Below are 26,906 nucleotides of genomic sequence, written 5' to 3'. Positions count from 1 at the left end.
ATAGTCCTAAACTGCAACCATGGCAGCTGACTGCAACCAATGCTTCAGCTTCTAATAAAGGCTGAACAGAACGTGTTTGACACTGCAGATTGATTGCCTGTGGTTCTTCAGTGACTGAAGATATTCTACTGGTCTTTAAAGCAATTGTAGCCAAGGGAAAGGTCTCAGAAATCATTCATTTTGAAGCAGTGGAGGAAAGCTGTATTTGGCTGACATGGAGAAATAACAGGGGAGAAAACTAGGACAGACAAGGAGCTCAGAGCAGATGGGTGCTAGCAACAAAGAGCAAACCTGTAGCCATGTGAAAAAGGGCTATAACTGCAAACACCTCCAAAAACGTGGTTTTTAATGTGCCCACTTAGTTCACATCCCAGTCCCAAATGTCTCTGGGAAGGGTGTGCATCCTGCTACAGCAAGTATCACACGCTCCTCTGGCAGAGCTCATGTTCAGAAGGAAGGTTTCAGACAAGGTGCTAAACTGAAGTGAAAAAGAATATGGAAACTGAAATCTTCCTCTGTTGAGAGCAGCTAAATCACATGGTGGTGCCACAGGTCTCTAGCAAGTTACTGCTTTTACTAAAACTTGAAAAGATGACCAAGAAAAGCAGAAGGTAAAACAAAAGAACCAAACCTGACTCCTGTGTCAGGATGTCAATCAGGACATCCCAGGCAGAATGATGACATCAAGATGCAGATTCAGTTTGCAGGAAATTGCCCTCACTACAAGACTGAGTTCAAAACGGAAAAATCACTGCTCTGAGATGCAGGCTGCAAAATCTTCCTTAAGAGCAAAGTTCAGATCAGAGTTTCAGAAGCTCTCAGGTGAGTTTCCCCAAGAAGAAATCTGCCAGAAACAAAAGTCCTCCTTGGTCAGAACAGTCTGTTATTATTCTGTAGACTTTTCCCCATCTGAGCCTTCTTCTAAAGCATGTGAAAGCTGCCAGTGTTGGTATACGAAACAGTGACTGCCCGAGTACCTTAGACAGCAGGGATGGTCCCTGTCCCAGTACACCCCACCAGGTACACAATGGGACTACAAATGTGTCCTCAGCACTAGAAGACAACAGCCAGCCAGCCAGACTTTGCTGTAAAAGATGTGCTGCAAAGCAGAATGCATTCAAGTGCTAGGACCAGCTCAGTAGCACTCACAGCAGATGCAAAAGAGGACAGTGGTTTATTCCAGTGTCTGCTGTCTTAGGGTGCTCCTTCTCCTGCCAGTGAATGGTAAGATTTCCATTTTTTCATTTAAAAAAAATTTATTTCATAAAATTTCCATTTACTGGAGGTGGGCAGGGTAAGAAAACAAAGTACTTTTCTGCTGGAGACCAGCGTATCTATTCATCTAGCTGTGATGATTTCCTGTGCTTTGTGAGCAGCCTTTGCATACCCTTTGTGGCACCTAGAAATCCCCTCCTGGAGAAGACACTAGACAAAGACAGGCTCTTGCAGAGTCCTGCTCCCATCTGTCCCAGAACTGGGACTCCCAGGCTTCCTTCCACACAACCTTCCATCTCTGAGCACAATAAAAGGTTGGTTTGGTAAACAGAAATTTCAAGGGATTTAATACTAAAATAGCACAACTGAAATGAAACTTTGGAAGTTTCGAATCAAAATGTTTCACTGCAGCTGAGCCTAACACCTTTTTTGTTGAGCTTGTTGCAGAAACTCTAGGAAATTCTTCAGGTTCAAAGCCCATGTAAATTTTTTAGGTATGACTCACCACTGGAGTGGACTGATGATTGTTTAAAAGCAGTTTTCATCAGTTCAGTGGTTTTGGTCTGTGATGTTCCAGAAAGCTTCTTGAAAGGTAAATTTGGTAAGTAAAATCCAGCTCCTTCCTGCTACAAATTAGAATTTACCCTGCTTTTTCCCCTTTTTCAGACTTGGTGTTACACCCCATCAAAGGGACACTTCACCAAGACACAGAATATTAGTTTTGACAAACAGAAGAAGCAAAATGAAAAACCTTGGTGTCACTTTTGTTTCTTCTCTAAGTACTTTGGGGTTCTGCCCGATTCTTATGCAGGAAAAAGACAAAAAGCATCTTAAAGACTCTTGATGAAGCCATGAAATCTTCTTCATATTTGACTCTACAGATGCCATGGGGATGAGCAAGAGGGTTCTAGGAACAAGTGGAGCTTTATTCCACCTGCCCAGCAGAGTAAAATGGGCAGTGGAGTAAGAGAATAATTGTGCTGGAAAGAATTAGGGGGAAACAGTGAAACTCCATGGGGTGTTTTGCAATCAGAGGCTGACAATGGATCAGCTTCATGCTATGGAAAAGATCAAGTATTGACTTCCTTCTCATCCTTCCTATGTGTGTGAGGGCACAGGCACAAAACTGGAACATCAGGAATCCATCAATGCCATCACACAAAGTTAACAGTGCATAACAAAATCCACAGATCTTGAAAAAACCTTCAAGGCACAGAAAAACATAAAAGAAACCAAATGAGGCTATGAAATTCCAAATACACTAAATAACAGAAATTGATGCAATTAGTGTCAATTTGACTAATCCAGCCCTTGACAGCTTTTCTGCCCTAAATAGAGCTGGCAACACACACTTTCCCACCAAGCCCTTCATTAAGGCTCTCCCAAGGGAAGATACCAGTGCTAACAACTGACAGCACAGCAGCTGCTCATTGCTCACCTGGGCACTGTTCAGATCCCTGTGCCCTCCCATGCTGAATGAGGCCACCCCTCTTACTGCAGCCCCTTCCCTGGCTTCCCATGTCTTTCAACCTGCATTCCAAAGCAGGTTTTACACAGATAGCTATTAGAAAGCGCAGCATAAAATTTCCTTTATTTCCAAATGCTCTTTATTTTGTGAATCTATTTGGAGTACACAGTGGATGGTAATTGCATGTGAGATATATTAATTTTTGCAGCGTTGCTAATGAGAAGTTTATGGTTGGCTTATTTCATAGCACTGACTGCAATATAAAATACTTAAAAGTAATTTATGTTGCCACTCAGGCTATGAAGGACTGCTGTTCCTCCCCTTCCCTTCCTGATCTATGGATAATAGTTGGTGAAGGGAACATTTCATTTTTGGGACCATAATTCTCCGACCCAGTCTTATTTGCAGGCCTATAAAATGTAACATAAAGTATGATCTGTTATAATTAGAAAAATGTCTTGAATATGCAATCTTATTGCATCCTCAGGACAATTCATCCTTTAAGTATCACTGCTGATGTTCTTCACGACTGGACACTTAACTAACTTATAAAAGTTAGGGCTGTTACCCTTGAACTGTGGTGACCAAGGTAGGTAATTTTGTTGCTGTGGTGGTCAGGAGGGATGGCACAAGTGACATTGTCTAGGCTTGGCTTTAAGTCCAACATACAAATGCCACAAAACAGCCTTACAGCTGCATGAAAAGCCACCCAGCCAACCCAAATATATGGCAAAGCACAGGACACCAACACTGGAGCCTCCTGCAGACACTGCAGTTCTTCAGGCCTTAAAAAGGTCGAGTTTCCTGCCCAAGAATTTCCCTGCCGGTGCACCAGGAAGCAGCAGCCCAGCAGAAACAGCAAGCAGGTCATTTCTTGGCCAACACGGATCTTCAGGAGAAACACGACAGGAAAAATACTGGCTATTGAAACCAGCTGAAGACTTTCCTGGTGACAGAAACACACAGAAGGCTGCAGGAGAACACAGCACAGGTGTGGCTGAATGGTGTTTGGTAAAAGGGGGAATGGAAAGGTGTGACTGGCAGAATAAAACATAGTTTTCTCTTCAGCAGGGAGGAAGGGAGAGAGAAATTCACGCATTCCAGAAGGTAAACAGGGAATGATCCTTTGCTGCCTCCTGTAATGCAAGAGCATGGGGAACATCTGTTGACACTTGAAGGCAGCACGGACAAGATGAACAGCAGATTAGTCTGTGGAAGAAAAATCCATCAAAGATGGATGAAAATATAAAGCTTATCAATTGCACTGCTTCAGGAAGTCCTTAAATTGTGTAGGGTTTCTCAGAGAAGCACCCCTGTTTGGGTTGGAAGGGACATTTAAGATCATCGAGTTTCAACCCCCAATGTGACCACACTTAATGTTTTTAAGAATTTTAACTGTCAGAATCAAGGGGCAGGCAGTGAAAATGTTATCACTACCGACACACCTGGTATTTCCCTCTGGGAGAGAACAGGCACAAAGGCATCTCTCGGAAAATAATAACACTTTATTTGATTTTTGTTTGTTTGTTTGTTTGTTACATTATCATAAATGTTCTCTAGTCTCAGAAAACAAAGCCCTAGTTTGGAAAATAATGCACATACAAATCTCTTCTTACAGGTATTAAGTATACAGAAATATACAAAGATTTCTCTATTACTGTGATATATCATCAGAATGCCCCACATCCCACATTTTTTACTCAGGTCCACTGTACCGGTAAAGCGTAAACTACAAAGGTAACAAGCAACCTGAAAAAGACATGGTTTATATAATATAATTACATATATGTATATATATATATCTACAACAGTGCAAATATATCACAGCGTGCAGGCAGCGATAGTCTCTAGAGAAGCATAATAAAATTGATTCGTAGTAATGCAAATGCATTACAGAAACAAGAGACAACAATGACATATTAGATATACAGAATATGCACACTTCAGCACGCCGATTTAAAATCATACCTTGCATTGACTCTTGCTTTGAAAACAAAAGAACCAAATGTTAAATAATTCAGTAACAGATTCAAGGGCAGTATCTCACAATAAGGTCAACTGACTCAGATAAGGTGTTTGACAAATCTTTACTGACACAGGTAAAGGCTTGGCTCCACTGCAGGATTTGTTGTCTTCTTTTTAGATATATCAGTGTAATCTTAAATTTAATTTACTTTTACCGTAATTTAGGAGCATTTTTTCCATATTTTTAAAAAATTGTTCAACAACTAATTCACATTTTTAAAGATTGGTACAATTATCACTGAGGTCAGGAAAGCTGGTTGCTGGAAGCAATAGAAAGGAGTTTGTGTCATGATTACCCTCAATGGGCTACTAAAATAAGCTACAATGGGGTCAGGAAAAAAGACATCACAGATGCCACTGAAGTAGAAAACCGCATCAACATTAGAAGTAAAAACTTCCTTGTTGCCTTACAATCTGCTTAGAAAGACATTTTAAGGTTTTTTTTTTCCTTCTTGAAAGAGTAAAGCACATCCAGAGATCCAGCACATTGGGAATTTGGTACCTCAGAGAAGTCTAAGAGTCATCCCCCTGCCTCTAACTATCCCACATGGTTCCCAAGCAGCTCATTTTCCCACCCCCACGTGGACAGCAACCACAAATACCCAGCAGCAAGGACACAAGCAGTTGGTAGGCATGGGCTGAGCTGCCTGGAAGCAGCCAGAAAGGAAATGGGTTGACAAAAACTTGTTTGGATTTTGAAGGCATAAACAACGCAGAGAAAAACGCAGGCTGAGCCATGGGCATGTCTTGTGCCAAAGGAGACACATTTTGACTGGTCACCCTTCATTTTACTGTGCTGGCAACAGGTCTCAACAGAAATCTAAACCTCTTAAAGGAAAGTTCTACAGTTGACAGCTGCATAAAATCATTGTTCATCTTAAGACTCCAAAGTAACAGGAACACTGAAGGTACATTTTGTGCTATTACTCCTTCAGAAACTCTACTTGAAGAATGTACAGAAACAAAGTATTAAACAGAATTAAAATGAAACTTGCTGTGCTTGCACACCCAACGTGCAACTTTTGGACTTGTAGTATGAAGAATAATATGTGGGGCTACAAAAATCACTCAGTGGGATACACTACAAGAACCTCTTGTATTATGAAAACGGGTATTTAAGAGGAGAACAGTGGGAGATGATCCCTGAAAATTCTACTGCCCCTGTCCACTAATAGCAGAGCTGATGACTAACTTCAGTGACACGCAGCACTTAATTTACTCACTCACTAGTGCTGTGTGGCAGTGTCACAGGCACCACGATGATCAGCCTGTCTCAAACTGTTACAGAGGACATGACACGGTGTCATTTGCTGCCCACTTCTAGTTCCCCACAGCTTTTCACGTGATCATACTTTATAAATGCATCTCCACACAGAACTAAAGGAAAGAAATTCCTGAGCAATTGTACCCTGTCGGGCTGTTCTGGTAGGAAAATGGCATCCAATAAAGGATGGAGGTTCTCCTTAGTGCTCTATCTACAGAAACATTTTTCATTACCTTTTACAGCAGGAGCCAGATTGAGTTCTGTTTGGGATTTGGCCCTTTTAACTTCTCCCTATGTAACATCACAACACCTTGCAGTCCTCCTGAGCTGCCTGACCCTTCTTCCAAAGGTGATACACTCCTATTTTGTTCCCTGAGTTCCAGCCAAAGCTCTCTGCTCAACCAGGCTGGTCTTCTTCCCCGCCAGCTTGTCTTTTGGATTTCCTTCTTAAGAACCTCCAGCCTCCCTGGACATCTCTGCCCTTCAGGATGGCCTCCCAAGGGACTCTGCCAACCAGATTCCCAAACAGGCCAAAGGCTGCCCTCAGAAGTCCAAGGCAGCAGTTCTGCTGATCTCCTTCCTTATTTCCCCAAGAACCAAAAACTCCGTCATTTCATGATGTGCCCAAGACAACCTCCAGCCATCACGTCACCCACCAGTCCTTCTCTGCTCAGATCACCAGACTTCTTATAGAGTATCTCACCTGCCTCTTCACCCTGCTTGGGTGGTCTGTAGCAGACTCTCAGCAGGGCATCTGCTTTGTTGCCCTTAGATCCTCAGAATCAAAAACATCCATCTAGCGTTGTGCAAATAGGACAGGTAAGATCTCCTCTGTGAGGGTCACTGGGGTGGCACAGGTCAGTATATGCCACACTTCTTTCCAGGAACAAATGTTTCATAAAACATTCATTTCTATTGACAACACAGGCTTTGACACAAAAGCATAAATCAAACTGCCAATCATCTGATACATCCAGTACTTGGACTCAGGTGTTCATTATCTCCCACTTACATAACCAGCTCTTCTATTACATGTCTACATATTCCTCTCTTTTAACAAAAATCAATAACTTGGGCTCCAAATTCTAAGAACTGAAGAGCATTTCAGCACCAGTCTTCTGTTACTCCCTTTGACCTATAAAGATGAAATTTTCTCAATTTCTTAGGGGAAGAATCTGCTTTCCAAATCTCTTATTTAATTGTAAATAATAATGTTTCAAACAATTTTTAAAATCTTCCAGGGTGTTTCATATTATATGCAAGTTTCCATAAAGAAAAAACAACAAAAAGAATATGAAGCATCTAAAGTCTTAACTGATGCACATAGTAACCAAAGAAACATGTCAAAACAAGTCAAAATATAACAAGGAGGCCAACAGGACACTAGAGTCTTCCTGCAATCCAAACAGAAATCATACATTCAGTCTTCAAGTGACCTTTAGAAACCTTTAGCCTCTTATGCAACTTTTAGTGAGACTGTGACTGATTCAAATGGTAAAAATGGCATTGATTTCAAACTGTTTATGGCTCTTTATACATGGCTACACAAATTGAGGATTTGAAGACTTCAGAACCTTGCTGGCCTTATTATTCTTCCACGTGAAGCCTCCAGAGCTTCACAATGTGCTGCTTAACACAACAGCACATGAATGCTCAGCCTTGAATGAATAGGAATCCATTTTATACCAGCCTGCTAGAATTTATTTCCACATAAAGAGAAAAAAAACAGCCTGAGACTATGTTAAAAATCTTTGCAGTATATGAAAACATAATTGGGATGGATTTTAAATACTTCTGCCCCGCAGTAGCGACAAAAGAGAGATCATTAGTTAATTTGCAAGCTAAGGAGGGAAAGAACGATTACCTCATCTATGAGTACCACTGAGTTCCCAGAGAATTATTTCTTTACTGGGATACTACAGTCTGAAAGTGTTCCTTAGAATAGTAACTTCCAACTAAGTGCTGTCAGCAGATGGCTGGGAAAAAGCGTATCTAACAAAAAAAGGAGTGACAAAAAATATTCCAGAGCCTGCATTTTCTTATTAGGAACACCCGCCAGGACCAGACTTTTGGCTACCATAACACAATACAAAGTTACAGTACAGGAGGACATGTTGCAGACTGAAGAGGTAAGATAAGAAGGTCTACAGACAGAGGAACAGGCACAGATAACAAGACAGCATCCAAGGAACTCGTACTGCTAAACTGGTCTGGATGGGAGAAAACACCATCCCAGTGATGGGATGGTCAGCAAAGTGACCTCCTTTGGAACACTGCAAGGGATTTTCAGCGTGGTATTTGGTAAATGGTGCTGGTAAACACAACACATGAGCCCTGAAGGTGTTCAATGCCCTGGATGTCACACTCTCTCACACTCAGCCAGCCTGCAGCTGGACCAGCGGCGTGCAACCGAAGAGTCATTTGGCAAATGTATTCTTTTGTCTGCCTGCAAACAGCGTTTGAACTGCCTGTAAAATATTCACAAATACTTTGAGGGTCTTGAAATAATCAAGGCACGTTGTGCCGAGGGATTTCAGACTTGTGAATTATTTACAAACTGTTCACAGTTATGAGTATGATTTAGAATAGCTAAAATTCTTAATTTCTCAAATCTGACAGCCATATAGGTCCATACCTGCTTGTGGTTACGCCTGGAAAAGCTGCAGAACTGTACAAAAGCTTTTTCGAGAAAAAATAGCAACAAAAATTATGCAAAGAGGCTGTGAAAGGATTTTGGTTTTCTTCTATACTGAAGATTGACCTTGCTTTCAAAGGCCAATCTTACTTTCAGGGAAGGTTCAGCTAACCTTCCTAAAATATGTGACTTGATTTAAAGTCTTCCAGAACACAGGTTTAATTCAAATGTCCTGAGTTTAACAGATATACCTGGTCTGTATTGGTAAATTAAACAGAGCCTGGGCACAGGCCAGGAAAACTGGGAAACAATGGCAGAGCTGCAGCCCAGCACAGCCACCTTTTCCAGGCAATGACTCTGTTTAGAAGTCAGTACAGGGACCATTCCTATCAGCCCCAGTCATTTGAGGACTAACAGAGCTGGCCCTGGCACTATTTATTTCACTAGTATAGACGTAGCCATGGAGTCTCTGAAAACAGAGAGGGACAGCAAATGCACGAGGTCTCTCTTATCTACTCTACTGCCACGAGCTGTTGAGCTCCTGCATGTTTTGCTGACATTGAGCTGCTTCCAACCTACAAGACTTCAGCATCCTGACAGGAATAATGCATTTACAGAGCATGTAAGTCTCACTCAGAGGTTTGGGACACCAAGATAAATTCACAGGAATGGCAGAAGGTGGTGGAATTTGCACTGAAGTTCACCAAGGTGTCCAACACGAGTATGGGCCCCATGGTTCCACTTAGATTTGAAAATCCAAACCCATCAAAATTGGTGACAAAATTCACATCAGCTTGGAACCAGAATTCCCCCTACCAAATTTACACAACTGAGATACACAAAACAACAGTTTCATTGATGTTTAGATGAAGTAGCTATTAATTCCCATGTTCTGCACATGGACTTTAGGATGAGAACAGAACTACCTGGCATAATTAGATCTGCAGGATTGCAAGGTCATCTGTATGTTTGAGGAGGGTTCTACACAGTGCAGACAAAATGACTCCTGCTGTATGAGGCAGTCACAAGTGTTTTAACACAGTACCCCAGGCTTTTATCTCTGGACAACTCTTGCACTCCATCATGCTTTAACAATCACTTTAGGGACAAATTCTGCTTTCACAATTTAAGAAAAAAATGAGCCTTGGAGCGCTTTGATTTTTATATTCACAGGAGGTAGATCAAACAGGTAATGAGCAGAGTTAGTATTTTGACTATCACAAATACCAAGGATTTAAAAGACACTGCAAAATAATGGTTTTTTTCAACTGTTCAGTGACAGCTTGAACATGTCTAACTGCGTGTGCTATTCAGGGATGCTTCCAAATAGGACCAGAGGTTTAGTGCAGACTCGGAATCTGCCTTTTCCTCCTATCATTACAGTTTTCAGATATGAGACCAGCTCGACAAGTAAAGCACCAGAATTCTAAATTCAGACAGAAACAAAAATAATTACTTGAATCACTTCAGGTTTGCTTTAAAAAAGTATCCATATTAAAAAGATGTCTTTACCTTATTAATACATTTACAGACTTTTGGCCAGAAGGGGTAATTCTGTGGAAAAGAACTGCAAAATAATATATAGAAAAACCGCAAAGATGAAACTCTGGATTTAAAAAGATGAGAGAATCCTATTTTCATTGCATTCCTCATTTTGCATCACATTACCTTGTCAACTAGAGAGGACATTATACTATTCTGGCTACCAGGACTTATATCCCAGTGACCTTATCCCAAAATTGGTTTTCATAAGGAAAGCTCCTGCAGGCAGGTTTTTTATTACAGTTACGCTGCCTCGGTTTTGATACTCTGTGGTGTAAAATTCCCTTCTAGTTCTTCTTCCTAGTTAAAGCTAGAAAGTGTAATGAAAACATGACCCAACCCAACTGGACTGATTGGCTTAACACTGTATGTCCACTATCCCATTGTGGCTCTCCATGGGCTCGGTCAGAACAGCATCTGGCTGGGCACTGGGGACCAGCCTGCCACAGTGAGACAATGTCAAGTGCCCTCTATTGCATGTCTAAAGATCTCCCTACTGCATTGGTTTAGCTGCTTCTCCTTTACCTCTCCGCTCGGATTTTGTATCTGAGAACGAAATAGGCAATCAGGCGCAGAGAGAAGAAGAAAATTCCGAGAACAATGAAGTCCAGGTAAAGTTTGGCATTTTCTACATCCAGTTCTCTCAGGATGGCCTCTGATTTTTGAAAATGGCAAGTGTCGTCTTTGTCACAATGCAGATCTTCCCGATCCAGTCCATAGATGGAGAGAATAACTCCTTCGAACCCGTACCTGGAAAGAAGAGGGATGGATTACAAGGAAAAGTCCTGGTGATCTGTTCAGAAACACTCTGGCAACACAATCCCTGTGAGGGCTCAGCTGAAACACTGGGGGGTTCAATACCATTCTGACACGTCTTGGGGCAAAGTTCTATCCCTGTTACAATCAAGCACATGACACATCACTGGCATTTTATGTAAGATGGAACAAGGACATAAGTTGTGCCATTTAATGCTTCCAATCTGTGTATAGCACAATTTCTCCAAAGAAAAACGTTAAAACAGAAAGCAGCCCAATTCCACCTCATAGCCAGAAATTTCCTTTTAAAATGTGACATCATTAATTTACTTTCCTTTTTAAATAAGCCACAAGGATACAATTACGGTTTGAAGTCAGAAATATTAAAACCAGCATCAATCTGGAACGTCTCCTCCGTTTCCCTCCATGCACTGATGGTTCCACTAACAATGTTCCCACGTCTCCCCCGGCACTGGGTGCACCCAGCATTTGATTTTTCCAAGCAGATAAGCCCATCATGGATCCCATGCACATGATAGCCCACTCCAGCTTCAGGAGCCCCTACATGGGCCTGAGGCCTCACCTTGAATTCTAGGTGTTAATTGGGGGGGGGTGCAGTCTCGTTACCTTTGATAGGTGTCTGTGTAAGACCTCACTTGCCAAATGAGAGGGTATTTTTGCTTGGGTTTTCCCAGTAACAGTGCAGTTTGGGCAGAGTGAGGAAAAGGGGGATGGGAAAATTCACCCTTCCTAGTTACAGCTGTAAACATTTCAGTGTCTAGTCTAAATTACCCATGCTGAGCTCCAGAGATTTCCTGATGGGGATTGTCCCATCTTAGGATAGCTGCGTCAGACAGTGAGAGTGACAGACACAGATGGGATATAAGGTGCCTATGGATCTTAAAACACAAGTTTAAATTACAGGTGACACAAATCCCATGTCTCTTGTGGCAGTGCTACTGGAAAACTCAAAACCAGGCCTTTTTCCAACAAGTCTATCTAGGATACAGCAGTGATTTATACAACATTTTCTTCCAACATGAGGGGCTGGCATCAATTTCTCAGTTGGGGGAACTGTCCCCATTATTTCAGAAATCCACTATTGCAAAATCCAGGAAGAATCCCACTGACTTCAAAGGGACTGACGTGGACTTGTGGCCGATAACCTGTTCCTTTTTATTTCACAACACATACAACATAAAATGCAGTGACATGATGTGGTTTACATCATATCTATGTTTATACTCTTAAAAGAACATGCTGTGAACAGTCTCTCTGGCACCCAAAATAACCAACCAACCAACCTACCAAGCAAAGGCAGGCAAAGGAAAGCATTTCCAGATGGGAGGTTTAAGGCCTCCCTAGCAGTACCTGACATAGGAAATGTAGGACATCCACTGGAGGTATGTTGGGATGGTATCAAAGCTGACAAAAAACCCAGAGAAGAGAAGAACTGGGATGGCAGTAACTGGGCCCACAAACGTTGCCACCTGTGAAGAAAACAAATGGACAGTTTCTCATCAGAAAGGGAGCAAAAAAATAAAAATTAACTTGCTTTTTTTATTACTCTTGCAAGTAATGCTACTCCCCAAAATTATCATGGTTCTGAATACAAGAAAATTACTGATTTCTTTTTTCTTATCAAATTTTTTGTGAGGACGAGGTGCTGTTAGTGGAGGAAAAGGGGTCCCTCTCCTCTTCCTAAACCCTTCTGCTCATTGACAGCCCTGCTGTGCTGGGACCTGTCCTTCAAAGGACATGAACCCACCAAGGAGTTTACAGAGCCAGAGGGGCACTGGGATTCCTTTGCTTCTCTAGGTATAAGACCACTCTTCTAAATATTATCCTTTTTCCCTCACTCTCCTCTAAGGACAAACAGACTTCCCTCCTCATTAAATCCCACAAGAACAGTAGCTTCAACTGGTCCTACAACACTGTGAAGAGGATAAGGAACATCTCCAGCTGGGTGGCTTTGGTGGGGATGACAGAGCTGGACCCAGCTCCAGTCTGTCCTCTCTATATTCCCTTGAGGGCAAAGACCCATGTAGGTATCTCTGGGAAGAGCAGAAGCACAGGGATCACACAACAGGGCTATGCTGGTCTCCACAGGGTGGGCACAGAGAGGGAATCAAGTCTTCTACTGCAGAAATCTTTATATCCTCAATGCATATTGAAGTCAGTATCATCTGTTATCACCAGCAGCCCAGAACATCTCTGCTGTGGAATGGTCACCTCAGCACATCTCCTGACAAGAAGCAGAATGGAGTTACACAGCCAGCTTCCAGTCATGCCAACAGCTGCCTCTCTCCCTCCCTCTGCAGAAGTTTGGTTTCTGGGCAAGCCTTTTCCTACCTTGCCTCCTGCAACCCTTTTTGATGTGTATGAAGAACCTTCTCCTGAGATATTGATCCTACCCCCACCTTGTAGGGGCACAGAAGTGCACCAGTCCTGCAGTTTCCAGGACCTGGGATGAATAGGAAACGACAATTCCCTCAAGCAGGGGCAGGCACAGCCCTGTTCAGGTGGGGAAGGAACTTCAGAGCCTCACATGTTTAAGTTGATGCTAATGGGAAACATCAAGACCAAGACAACTTTTTGCCTGTCACCTCTCAACAAATATCTTGGGGACACAGCAGCAGCCACAGCAAGCAGTGTAAGGAGACAGCAGGGTTCCTGTGAGACCACAAAACACCATCAGTACCTGGAGGGATGTAGAGGCTGCACCTATGAGAAGGCCCAGGGACTGAGCCACCAGGGATGTCATGGTTCCCAAGGCTGCGAAGAGGACAAATCTGAGAGCATCAGATGGCTGTGAAGTCATCCAGTACACAATGCTGCAGTAAGCCACAGGAAACATGATCTGCAGGGAGATACATTCGGAGTTAGTCCATTAAAGCCAAACATTTGCTGTTACTCTGAGTAAGACAAAAACATGGGGAGTTCTAATTAACCCACAGGTCTCAGTCTTTCCATTACACGACATGGCTGAAGAGAGTCTGCCACAGACTGTGATATCTATCTTACTTGGGCATTAGAAAACAGGTCCCACTCACTTACAGCCCTTCCCAAGTTCCCTTCTGCAAAAAAAGCAGAGATGGTCATCTATTTATGAAAAGATAATTAGGTCAGGTCTCAGCTTTTGTGATGTCCTGCACTCTTAGGGTGCTTCTCATTTGGCCCTGAAGCTTCAGCAGACACGTATGGACAGTTAGTTTGTCCACTATTCAGATGGATAAAATACTAGTACTAATCTTCCTGGCAAGTGGGCTTGTCATGAACTTAAATGGTTCTTACTGTATTGAAGAGTAGAGTATATACCTGAAAAGGAACATCAGCCATGGTTTTGGCGAGGTAATAGGCTTTCAGGCTGTACCAGTAGTTCAGATGCTCTCTGAGAAACACTCCCATCTCAAGGGGAACTGCAGAGGACACAAATTATTAAGTTGGATTGTCAGTGTGCAGTATTGCTGCACATAACAACACGGTTTATCCATATCTAATCCTGCACTGCTGCAGTCCCGTGGCGGGACTGGAACTCTCAGGTCTCTGACAGAGCAGCAACAGTTCCAGTGACTTCTAATGAAATGTAAGAGGTCAGCCCTGAGAGTTGCTCACTGTTTGGACTACAGACCAGTCTACTCAGTTATCTGAACCTCCCTTAAAGAGGATTTTGCAATTAAAAGTAGTGTCAAAAACTTAAAGAACTTGGTTATTCCTTTCTGGTCCAACAGGGAATCCAAAGTAATAGCACTCCCAAAGGAAGCCCTCTGCTCCCAAGCAGCCCATACTGCAAGAGTTTGCTTCCGACACCACATGAATACACTGATTTTATGGAGAAGTCATGACTCAAAAGTCCTAAAGAAATTATTACATTCTCCCTAAGACCAGTCACAATCTCATCTCACTGGCTGAGATGCACTTGGCACAAGGGGAAATTCCATCCCAGGACTGTGACAGTGAACTAACTGTCTGTGTTGAGAAACACTAACAAAAGCAGGCAGAGAGAAGTGCCACTGGCCAAGCTTATCTCAGCTTGCAGCAGTGCCTCTGTGGGTGCAAGATTTATCTCCTCACCTGTCTTAGAAGTAGAAGCACAAGTCAAATGTTCTCTTACACAAAACAGATTCATCCAAACACCCTCCCACCTTTCTGCAACTCCTTCCCCGTCGATGTAACAGAATTACTGGCACTCACAGGTGAGGACAGTTGGCATGAGCGCAGCAAACATGAGAAACAACATGGAAAAAAAGAGGAAGCCAGAGTTGCTGAGGACTTTTTTAGCTTCATTGCCAATGCCCAGGTAGAGCAACCCGATGAGCAGCCCGATGCCAATGTGTGAGGTGATACGCAGGTGTGTCAGGACCTACGAGCAAGGAAAGAGGGGTATTTCTGATCAGAGAGTCTGGGCTCAAAAACAATAGCAACATGGCTGAATTCAGACATACAGACTGCAGAAAAGGAGCACTTATGTCTAGAAGAACAGAAATCGTAGAATGGTTTGGGTCGGAAGGGACCTTAAAGATTACCTGGTTTCCAAGCCCCCTGCCATGAAAAATGTTCATTTCCTACTGGTAAACTGGCCTTCAGCCAAGAAAAACTATGAGCTTCCCAGTTTCCATCCAACACATGAACATTTCTTCCAGTAAATACAGGCAGAAACTGCAAATGCTGCAACCTGAAATCTTACTCTGACCATGTCACTGGCTCTCATTGATCAGGAGAAGGAGACTTTCTCTTTGACTAAAATATAAATTTCTCAGGGCAGAAGAGAATCAGAAAGGTGTTTCAGGCTTGTATAGACCAAACTAACTTCACCAGGCATACATTAGCTTTCTGTGCTTTCTCTGCAATACAGTATTCCTACAAGAGGCTTGGAAGAACAAAAGAAATAACAAAATCTGTAGCTGCAAGCCTTTAGAGTTGAGCAGGAAAAAAAAAATCTTAAAACCATCAATGTTCTTCATCTATGCATCAGAAAATAAGTTACAGTTTCCCATGATCTTAATTCATTAACTTAATGAATCCTTGTTGACAAATGCAAAGTAAATTGCAAATGTAAGTGTAAAACAGTGAGAAAGAACAAGTTATGGCAAAGAAATGTGCTGGCAAAACAACCAGGCACCCAAAATATTTACTGAACAGATATGAACACTGCACGGCTTGGGATTTTGATGGATGTTGTTTATTTTAAGAAAAAAGGTGGAAGATATGCTTCTTTTTTTTCCTTGGGAATGAAGAATTTCATTATGACATTTAGTTTATCTTGATATTAAATGTATGAAAACAGAAATGTTCCCTTTTCAGAGAAGCAAAATTTTTACCTCCCAATTGTCTGTTTCCAAGAATAGACTACAAGTATTAACTCTTTACATCACACTGAAGTTATTATTTCTGTCATCCTGAATTTTCTGGAAAACCTAATTCTGTGACACACTAGTACAACCTCTCATTCACTTTTCAGTAGGATTAATAACTGTATAAGGAACCTGCCAGCACAAAGGGGATTTAAGCTTCAGGTTTTTAGGCCAGGTGCTTCTGAGTGCTGTGAAGAAAGCTGTTGTTCACAATGAAAATGGTACAGTTAACAGCAAGAGTGAAAGATCAGTCTCTTTCCTTTGAAATTCTGTGATAATCTTCATGGATGGGCTGTTGGACATGACCTTTGAGGAGTATTACAGTATCTCACACCCAACTGAACAGACCTTTTGGCTACAAACATTATTATAAAGGCAGTCTTACCGAATCCCTCATGATGGTGAGAAAAGTTCTTTTGAAGAGGATGCAGAACTGGGTTAGGCAGCTGGCAGAGAAGCTGTGGCAGCCTTCTGTGGAGGAGGAATCCTGCAGGAACACATCACAGGATAAACTTCTTTCTTTGCAGTACCTTGCTTAGTTCTCATTCACAAAACCCCCCTCGCACCACAGCTGAACATGCCCAGAAACCTCCGCTGGCCAAGGTTTAAAACTCCCTTCCTTCCCCTCCAGCCTCAAGCCATGCCCAGTAGTTGTGATGCACAAAATACCTCCTCAGAAGGCCGGTGCCAGAGGAAGGGGTTCAGCTCGTTCTCACCACCCACATCCCTCTTGTAGTCGGTGTCACAAATCCTCTCCCGCACGGCCCTGACCAGCCGGTTGTTCTGGTCCCCGTACTCGCCAGATGCCACTTCCATAACTACAAGAAACAGAGCTTAAGTTGCTGGTTTGCACCACTGACAAGCTACAGGCTTTGTTAGTGATTCTGCAGCACTGACAGAAACAGAGGTTTTGTCTAGAGCAGGCCCTAAAACGCCACGTGCAAATTCCCAAGTATACACACGACATTTAAATCATCTTTCTATAAATCTTCAGAGAGGTCTCTTCATCCTGGAAGTTAAATGAGCCATTTTAGAGGATAGTCCTGGTAATAAAAAAAATTACAAAAGTCTATTTTCGTGGTCCTTACTGCTTCTTTGGAATTAAGAAACAACACTGAATAAAACTCTCAGTGTTATGAACTCTACAATACCACAGTGGGATTGTTCAAGATTAAGAACAACAGAATACTGGAGCCACTTTGAAAACCCACTAATTACTATGAAACACTAAAGAATATGCTTTATCTTTCATCTCCTGAACCTGGACTTCCACCAGAGAGAAATATTCACTAAACTGCACCACTAGATGGCATTCAAATTACTTGGGAAAAAAAATCTGAATAATTTTATTTTGAATTTTGGTACATATATGTACACATACACATAAGAATATACATACAAAAGTGTACCACACACCATGGTCCCCATTACCCTAAAGGTACTAAGCTAACACAAACTAATTTAAATGAACTATTCAAATTGTCCTTACCAAAATCTGCTGGATTGTGGTAGGTTGGGCAATTCAAACCCAAATCTCTCAAGTAAGGGACTAGGTTTGTTACCTTCCCACGGTAAATGCATTGACCTTGACTTAAAACATAGAGCTGGAAAACAAGGCAAAGAAAAAGAAAAAGAAGAAATAAAAATGTGAAATAGTATAAAAATATTTGAACCTGCTACCTGTATGACACCAATCCATGAACCTAATGATGTCTTCTTGTCCATGGGGGAAGAACACCTTGGGAAGATTTGTCACCACTTGAAACTAATTTCTGTATGAAATTATAACTAGTGGAAAATTAAATGCTTAAGGTTTGAGTTCTGCAAACATTCCCTCCAGGCCTTAAAGCACATTAATATAGAAACACACTAATTCCAGCCTCAGACATACGCTGAAAATAGGCAAGAAACTGTAAAGTCAAGCCATTTAATTTCCATTTAATTATGGGTATTTTGGGCTGGGAGATGAGGCTGGTGAATGCAGTAATGGAAAGAGAGGTGGGACAGCACAGCAAAGGGAAACAGCTTGATTAGTCTTACTTTTAGCCATACTATTGGCTTTAAATAAACCTCCCTGGCAGACTGGCAATCTGCAAGAGCTTCTTCACCTGTGGTGTAGTAGGTTTTCTCTCACCTCTCAGGGGTCTAATCTAAATCTCCTAACAAAACTAAAGTAAATTTATATCTAGTCTAAACACACATGGTCCACATCCCATTGTTAGGTTGGAGAAAAGTTCTCCAACTGACTTAATTTCAATTATTATCATTTCATGTGAATAAACTCTTCTGAATCTACACCCATGTATCAAGGATGAGAATATCTACCAACAACATTGCAGACATTGACATTAAACCTTTCCTGCTTTTATATTATTCCAATTTACTGACAGCCCTCTGCACAAGAGCAGTGGTGAGTGAAGGCATGATAATCACAAGCACAATAATCATGATTTCACAAACATACCAAACAGATTCTCTAAAAATATTACATGTAAATAATGGAAACAGGCAGACAGGAAGGAAAAAAAACATATCCAAAAAATATATTTTGCTCTTATTTAATTTCTTCATTTGATTTGTTGCCACAGACCAAAATTATTCACGTTTTCACTTCAAGAGTGTAGCCTTGAAAGTATAATTTACCTAAACCATGCATAGAGAGGAAGTTTGAGAATAATACCTGATCAAACAGCTCAAACAGTTTTGCACTGGGCTGGTGAATGGTGCAGATGATGGACCTGCCACCCTGGGCTAAAGCCTTCATCAGAGAGACAACCTGAAAACATGATGCACTGTCCAAGCCACTGAATAAAAAGAAAGAAGTTTGTTATCCACAGGTCCATAGGCAACACTCAAAACCAGCATGTGGATTTGCTGCTTGGCCTCTCATTATTATCCTTTTACAAATTTTCTCTGTAGCAGTTTAATTTTATCATATGCCAACCTTATGCTTGTATTTCTCCATCAGTCTTTTAATTAAGTTGGAAGCATGCCTGAGAATGAAAAACAGAGTATTCTCAAAGCTGCCTTAAGGGACTTCTTACATTTTAAGACTGCAGATTTAAATTCTCCCAACTTTAATGAATAGATACATATTTATAGCTTTCCCAGCCTCCTCAAAGTCTGATCACATTCATTACTAAGAGTCACATTTTAAAATGTTTATATTCAAGCTACCTTTGCTTGAAACAAAAAATCCGTGCCACAATCTGAAAATGTTTTCCTCTCTCCCTTCCTGCTTCAGCTTGTGTCTCCTTTAAATATTATTTATAGTCCCATGGTCTGGCAGTTACAGCAGTGACCCAAGGCACTAAGTACCCAAATCAAATTATTTCTTGTGGCCTTATTCAGTGCTTACAGGTAACACAAAATGAGCCTTTTCCAAGGACTTAGAGGTGAATAGCTTTTCTGTAGGGCTGTTCTGCTATATAAACCAGTATTTGTCTTTCTTTTAATTTCTGGCCTTGAAGTACCTGGTTGGTTCATCAAAAAACATGACAGGGGGGTTGTTCACCAGCTCCAAAGCAATGGCAAGACGCTTTCTCTGGCCTCCAGAAAGGCTCCCAGTCCTTGTGTTGGCACAGGTCAGCAAACCGAGGGCTGTCAGTATTTCCTTTACCTGCAGGAAACAAAACATTGCAAGTTGTTAGCACAAAAAAAAAAAAAAAAAAAAAAAAAAAAAAAAAAGAGCCTCTTTACTGATCTTCATGCAGATTGCAAACTAGCTCATAACTTTGTTTCATCATCCATGCACCGAAGCCTTTTTCCATCTAATGTAGCATTTCTTAGTTTCAGTGGGGCTTAACAAATCTATCATTTACTATTTCGACCCAAATTCTACCTGTTTGTCCTACATGACCTCACTGCTCAGTAGAGAAGCCTTGCCTGTGAAAATGGAGTGGAAATCAGTTCTCCTGCTGCTGTATATATATGGATATGGCACTGACATCAAAAGAGCTGTGCAGCATGTGAGGGGTTATTACACAGAGAGACCAAGAAGTTTCTTTCAACAGAACTTCTGGGTTGTATCTACAAGGGACTGGAGAACTGCATAACAAAAGTCAGTGGTTTCTATAGAGCAGTGACCTGCTTTATCTAATCTGTTCTTTTCTTCACAGTCTACTCTTTGAAGTGCAGCCATTGATTTTAAGTGTTTTCATGCTCCCTGGAGTCAATTCAGTTGTCACAGGTACTCTCAGATGTTCGGGATTTCCTCAAGGCACAGTCCCAGGAAGGGCACAGCCTGTCCCAGGGTCTTTGGAGCAAAAGGAGAACAATCCCAGACACTGTGAATTTTTCTATTTCAGTGACTGCAGATCTGGCCTGACAGAGCTATATAAGAAAAGCAGCTCTCTGGCAGCAGTAAAAGCATGGACATAAAAAATGAGTGAATCCAAGGTACACTGCTCATGCAATCGAAAAAGTGAAGCACTTCAAAGGTAGGAAGCAAAACTGGGCATTTAACATTTCACTTAAGTGTAGGAAAAGGAGCCCATCATTTTGAAAGTGATAATTGCTTGGATGGGGGGAGTTTACCTGAAAGGGTGGCTGACATGCTAAAAAATGGTCTTTGCTTGTCCTGATTTTGATTTCCAGGAGTTACCTCTCTCAGTGAGAGAGAGTGAAAAAACAACACAACCCACTAACTCTTGTTCTCAGAGAGGAGATCCCAACTACCTCATTCCCTTTATCTCTAGGAAAGATGCCACAGGACACAGGCAGCACAAGCTAGGCCAACTAGAAACATAAACTATGGTTCACTGGAGGATTTTTCACTTGTCCCTGTTTTAAACAAGTAATCCTGCTAGCACAAGTGCATAAAATTCATAATGTTCATCTACGATAAATATTTACACTAAAATTTACAACAATAAAATTAATTATCTAGTCCAGCTCAGCCAGTAACACTAACCAGAAAATGTCCTTCTAACATGTGTTGAATAAACACATACAGCACAGTTTTTTTACTCACAGAGTTCTTTGCAATTACAGTGACAGTGTAAAGAAGTGAATTAACTTGCCTGGCCTAACTTACTGAAGTGTGAATGACTTAAAACTTTCAAAGTACGAATAAAATCAACAGTTGTTTCTGAACTATTTTTCCCAATAAAAAATCTGTGTCCAGCTTATTTTAAAAAAAAAAAAAAAGTATTTGACAGAATCCAATCAATCTTGAGCTATCAAGATTCCTGTTAGGTTTCCCTCTGTGGAGCTCTTCCTGATTTTCAAGGATTCTCTGAGTCTGGAGAAATGTCAATTGCTCCAATTTGGAAATAAATACAGACAGAGGACAGCCACAAAAATAGCTGTTCTACCTAGGAAGTTGACACAGTTTTCACATTTCAGGAAAAGTGTGCACTTTTCCCCATGGATGGTTGAGAGGAGCACACTTCCTAGTGCAGGTCCAGCTGGGTTACAGGTCTCCATGGGCAAAAACAGACCAGGACTCCTCTCCCCCTCAGGAAAGCCCTATGTCAGCAGGAGACAGAAGCAGGGCGGTGCAGCAAATGTGCAACTCATTCACATGGTTTAGGAAATACATGTGCATGTTTTAGCCTGGTTTTCTGCTTGTCAAACCTGCAATCACCCAACACAGCTCCAAAATACATTAGCTGCAACTGCATTAACTTGCCCAGTGCAACAACATGCCCACCAGCACAGCCATAAAGATCTGCTCCCTCAACCATGAGCACAGAGATTTCTGCAGCAGTTACAAGAACTGCTGAGCTTTTTGTCAGTCCTTGGAAAAATTAAGGGCTACATTCACCATTGCCACACGTGACTGATGTCTCTCACCACGCTTGAGATGCCTGAGCCCTCAGACACACACATAAGAGGACCTAAGGTGCTAAGGTACATTAGAAAGAATCCTACAAAACCTGTACATTTATTTCAGTAAATCTTCTACAATTTTCCAGTCTCATACTGAAAGCAACTTTCATGGAGACTGCAGTTAATATTCCCTCCTAATGACACCTGTCAACTTTGAGGCTGTGATTTATTCTGTCATCACAAATCCAATGCAATTCTATGTCAGATAAAAATGCCTGCTTTACAGAGCTCACTTCATGGCCTTGGCATCCCCCAAAATTCTAAGTTTGATGGACAGTGTACATACCATTTCTCTCCTCCCTTCATCTTTCTCTTGAAGTTTCAGATGAGCAGATACCTGGAATGCAAAAGCAATGCAATTGGATTTTGAACCGGTCTGAAGCACAACCACCAGTTACAGCAGATGTCTCAGGCATCTGAGACATCCCAATGTCTAACTTAAACAACTTCTTTAAACCCAGTCAGCAAACCTGAAGTTGAACTATAATGTTCAAATCACAAGCATCACATATGCCTGTGCACTAACTGAGTGTAATTTGACTGAATCAATCACTGGAGCATCTGACAAAAAACATATTAGAAAGAAAGGCCACTCTGAAAGTCAAAGAGCTTGAGAGGAAGATGAAAGAGTCATGTTTTTTTGGGGTTTTTTTTGCACAGCCAGTAAATTCTCAGGCAACACTGGAAAAAACCAGTTTATTTGTGCTTCATCCATATCACAAGGATAACTGAACTCTGCCATTCTCTAGGATGTAAACAAACAAGCACAGAAATAAATAATCTTGTGAAAGATGTCATCTGCTGTCCTGAGAGGCAGCTCCGCAAAACATCATGATTAACCTTTATTAAAAGCAATTAAACTGCTAGGTAATTATTTTTGTCAGAGCCTTGATTGATTAATTTAGACAGCAAGTATAATCTGGGCCCAATTCTACAAAAGTGGTCCTGTGGGATTCTGACTACAATGCTCAAGTAAACAAAAGAGAAGAAAAACTTCATCACAGAAAAGAACTTTTGTAGAAAAATTAGCTACAAAAAAACCTACAGTGATTTCTTTTCTGGCCTTAAAATTTGTGAATTGATGCCAGCATACAGTGTGAGCATCCTTAGCCTTGTATTGCTAACAACCTCTGAGAAAAACTGGCTCATTTCTCAGGCTGAGTAACAGGCAATTCTAGACTAACTGGTCAAGTTGGCAATTTGCAAACTTCTTGATGCCGTGAAAAAGAGTAAGAAGAATTTATGCTGCCTGTACATCTTGGAATTATTCTGTTCCTGTTGTTTTCCCACGAAGAAATGAAAGAGATTTTATACAATGCCTTTATTAAAGAAAAGGTACGAAAGAGTAGAAAGCACAGAGAGACCATGCTGAAGTAAAATAACAATTAGCAGTCAGAACATGGAAGATGGGGAGAAAGGGAGAGACAAGGTTACTCATCAGGTGAGAACAGATTGTCCCTACAAAGATGCATTTGTGAAGAATTTCAGGTTCTATTCTCTAGGAGGTCTGAGAAGAGCCTCAGATCTTCTTCTAAATCACAATGCTGGTCACAAATCGAAAATTACAAAGCTAAAACAGCTCACACAACCCTTAGAAGAACGAGCCTGAAGCGGAATTCAAGGCAACACTGAAGTCCAAGCACTTTCACCGAGCGGGATCAAACACAGACGACGGGCTGTGGCGTTGCCAGGAGTGAGAACACGTGTACAATCCACAGAGATTTTTTTTTTTTTTTCCCGTTTTCTCCTGCTCAGATAAATTAGAACAAGGAAAAAAAAGCTCACCATCATAGCTTCCTGGACGGTCAGGTGAGGAAGGAGCATGTCATCCTGCATGATGTAGCAGGAGACCTTGCGGAAAGAGCGCAGGTCCCGGGGCTGCCCATTGATGAGGATTTCTCCTTTCATTCCCGTCTCTCTGAAACCAACCAAGAAAATAACCAGAGGTGAATCCTGCCTTCCCTTGTGCTGCCAGAGGACTCAGTGTGTGGAAGTCTTAGCTAGTTATTGCCACCACGGAATAAAACCAATGCAGTGGCTAGAAATCATTTCATGACTGTGCTCTCTTTCATACAAGGCTTCTTGCAATGCTGCTGAAAATTTTACTCAAGGTTAGTACAAAATGTGTGCTGTCCTATATCAGTACCTAAAAAAATATCAAAACATTAAAAATAGGGGTTTTTTAGGTTTCTCTATCCTGTTCCTTATGCCCCAAATGACAACAACACGGAGACACTTCGTGTTTGGCCATACAGGAGGAGATTCAGGAGGGTGAATCACTTCAGTCATTGCAGTTTGGTCAAGAAGACATCAACACTATGAAGTGGTGACTAAAGAGAGTAATTTCTTCAAGTGTTTATAAAATGTGATTTAAAAACCACCACAAACATAAGACACTGAGTCAGATTTGTTACACTGCCAAAAAGGAGATTTTTAATTTATTTTTTTTTTCTGTGTGTGTGTGTGTGTTTTGGATTTTAAATTGCTTCTTATTTTTGGATCTCACTTGTTAAGAGATAAATTCTCAAGGGAACAGAATGGGATAAACAGAAACAATACAAGCAGCAAGAATCTAATTCAAAATCTGTGAAATACCTATTTTCTACAAACAGTGGGGTAATATTTCCTCTGCTTATCTGAACTTGGGATTTTCAATGTTACCCACCTGTATCCTGCCAGAATGTTCATAAGTGTTGACTTCCCAGCTCCTGAAGGACCCATAATTGCAACAAGTTCTCCACTGCTGAACTTCCCTGAAATTCCTTTCAAAAGGGTCTTATAACCTGGAAGAAGAAAGAAAAGTTCACTGAACCCTTAACAATCACATCTGAGGAGCAATGAAAGTTCATTTCCACTGAATGCTGGTGACAAACAGGCATTAGCAGGCACCTGCTGAGAGGTTGATGCCTGAGATCAGCACACTGCAAGAACTGTCAAAAATACCTATCAAAAGCCAAATTATGAGTGGGAGCAGCAGACTCCTCCTGCAACACAAGTAGTATGGTGGGATTTACAGGATCACAGGCTCTTGGTTCACTCCAGGAAGACTTTCAAACAGGGCTATGAAAACTTGCTGCCATTTTCTAAGTGCCTTCTAACAATATTTTACTAGAATGCTGTGAAAATATCTAATATTCCAAAGCTAACATAACTGCAGAGCCTTGGAGCAGACTACCCTCCAACCACTGCAGCTTCAGTGCCAAAATTCTTCACCAAAACAACAACTTCTTAGAGAGAGCAATAGCCAAGACCTCAAAGGCAAAGCCCTTTGCCTTTGTTCATTCCCCACTCAAAGAGGTATGACAAGAAATGCAGCAAAAAGAGACACACAAACCTTCTTCAATATCTTACCACAAGGACTCTCTTATCCTAAGAACTCCAAAAGCTTGTCTAGACAGGGAGACTGACCGCAGTAAACTCTGTAAAAACAACTCCTAGGGAAATACTTACTCTGGATTAAGAACATGCAGGTTTTTTCTCATTTAAATTAATCCACTCCAGAACGTCATGCCACGATAATTACATCCTCAGGCAAAGATGTTCTAGGATAACACCTCCTTCAACTTATCCCTGAGTGAATTACCTTTGTCAATAAATCTTTATTTAAAGCCTAAACTCCGTGTTGCTCTAGGTGTAGGCAAACTGGGCTCCAGTGAGAATTCCAGACTTGGACTAGTTGCATCCACCTTGCCCTGCATGATTCCCATGTTAAGGCATAAGAACTCTGTGGGGAGGGTGGAGAGAGCCCTGACCAGCATTTAATTTTTTCAGGAACTCTTCCCCTTTTATTTTTATTGTTTTTGCTTGATGACTTTATTTTAAATACAAGTGCTTTTAGTGAAAACTTTTAATAATAAAAGAAAAAAGTTAAGTAAGGTGTCAAAAAACAACCTCCAATGCTGAAAATGTTCCTGTAGTTAAATTAAAACCGAAACAGAAGGGTGGAAAATCCCTTTACATGCAGTGTTAGGATTTGACAATACATTTTGCCACACTGGTGCATATGCAGGCAGAATTTATATTTCACATGTAAACTATCCCAGTCCTTTGATTATCTCTGGCACAGGTTGTCGCTGGAACACTGAAATGCTGTAAAAAAAAAAAAAAAAATTCATTGTCTGCAAGCTCCTAGAAAAAAGAATGGTAGATTATCTTCTTCTGGTTTATCTTTCTTCCTAATTCCATGATTTGTTTTCCTTTCATGTCCACTTAGCACTCTCTTCAAATATTCTTCTTTTCTCTAGCCTCAGCTCGTACTCCTTCCATGCCACAGAGAGCAAATTTTGCACTAAAAACATTGTCATGCTGCCATGGGGTCTCCCAAATCCACAGAAAATACCCTTCCTTGAGCATCCCCCAGCCCAGTGGGGAAACAGGAGCCACAGAAGCTATCTACAAATATCTGATCCTACTGTTTTCATGGCAAATGTCTTAGAAAATTAACTGACTAAATGTCTCAAAATAGCCATTTTCTTGAGTGCCATTTTTTAAACAGGCCAGTAATATTTCACAATAAATCCTCTCCTGGACCCGAAGAAAACAACTTGTTTGGAAGCTACAAGGTAGGATGGGTATGAAAATAGCAGTGCACTCATGTTGCCTGTTCATGGCACAAGTTCTAAGAACAAAAGCAAGGACAGTCTATCAAAAGGAAAAGCTATTTCAAAGAGAGAAATTCATGGCACCCTGGCAAGGCCAACAGGCTTGTCCTTCACACCAATGTCACCATCCAAATCAGCATCTGAAGGACAAGTGCAAGGACAGGCCAGGCCTTTCAGGCATGACAATATTTAATAAATAGGATCTAGAGGGGAA

At 41.3% G+C, this 26,906-nt stretch overlaps 1 protein-coding gene across 2 annotated transcripts in view; it reads right to left on the bottom strand.

Moving 5' to 3' along the window:
* Positions 1-4,170: 4,170 nt before the first annotated feature.
* ABCG1 (ATP binding cassette subfamily G member 1) overlaps positions 4,171-26,906 on the bottom strand; it is a 54,646-nt gene continuing 31,910 nt past the window's right edge. For both annotated transcript variants that reach the window (XM_032678172.1, XM_032678174.1), the window contains exons 3-15: positions 24,757-24,874; positions 23,877-24,009; positions 22,378-22,428; positions 19,733-19,878; positions 18,940-19,063; positions 17,749-17,863; positions 16,929-17,077; positions 16,645-16,746; positions 15,100-15,268; positions 14,224-14,324; positions 13,607-13,765; positions 12,277-12,395; positions 4,171-10,899 (exon numbers count right to left, since the gene is read on the bottom strand). In XM_032678172.1, coding sequence (XP_032534063.1) covers positions 10,671-10,899; positions 12,277-12,395; positions 13,607-13,765; positions 14,224-14,324; positions 15,100-15,268; positions 16,645-16,746; positions 16,929-17,077; positions 17,749-17,863; positions 18,940-19,063; positions 19,733-19,878; positions 22,378-22,428; positions 23,877-24,009; positions 24,757-24,874 — 1,715 coding nt within the window. In that variant the 3' untranslated portion in view covers positions 4,171-10,670. The remainder of the gene's footprint in view (positions 10,900-12,276; positions 12,396-13,606; positions 13,766-14,223; positions 14,325-15,099; positions 15,269-16,644; positions 16,747-16,928; positions 17,078-17,748; positions 17,864-18,939; positions 19,064-19,732; positions 19,879-22,377; positions 22,429-23,876; positions 24,010-24,756; positions 24,875-26,906) is intronic.

The sequence above is a fragment of the Chiroxiphia lanceolata genome, chromosome 2 (assembly GCF_009829145.1).
Source record: "Chiroxiphia lanceolata isolate bChiLan1 chromosome 2, bChiLan1.pri, whole genome shotgun sequence".
In the NCBI taxonomy this organism is placed as follows: Eukaryota; Metazoa; Chordata; class Aves; order Passeriformes; family Pipridae; genus Chiroxiphia; species Chiroxiphia lanceolata.
The sequence above is the reverse complement of the archived record's forward strand: the minus strand, read 5'-3'. Positions and strand labels throughout refer to the sequence as shown.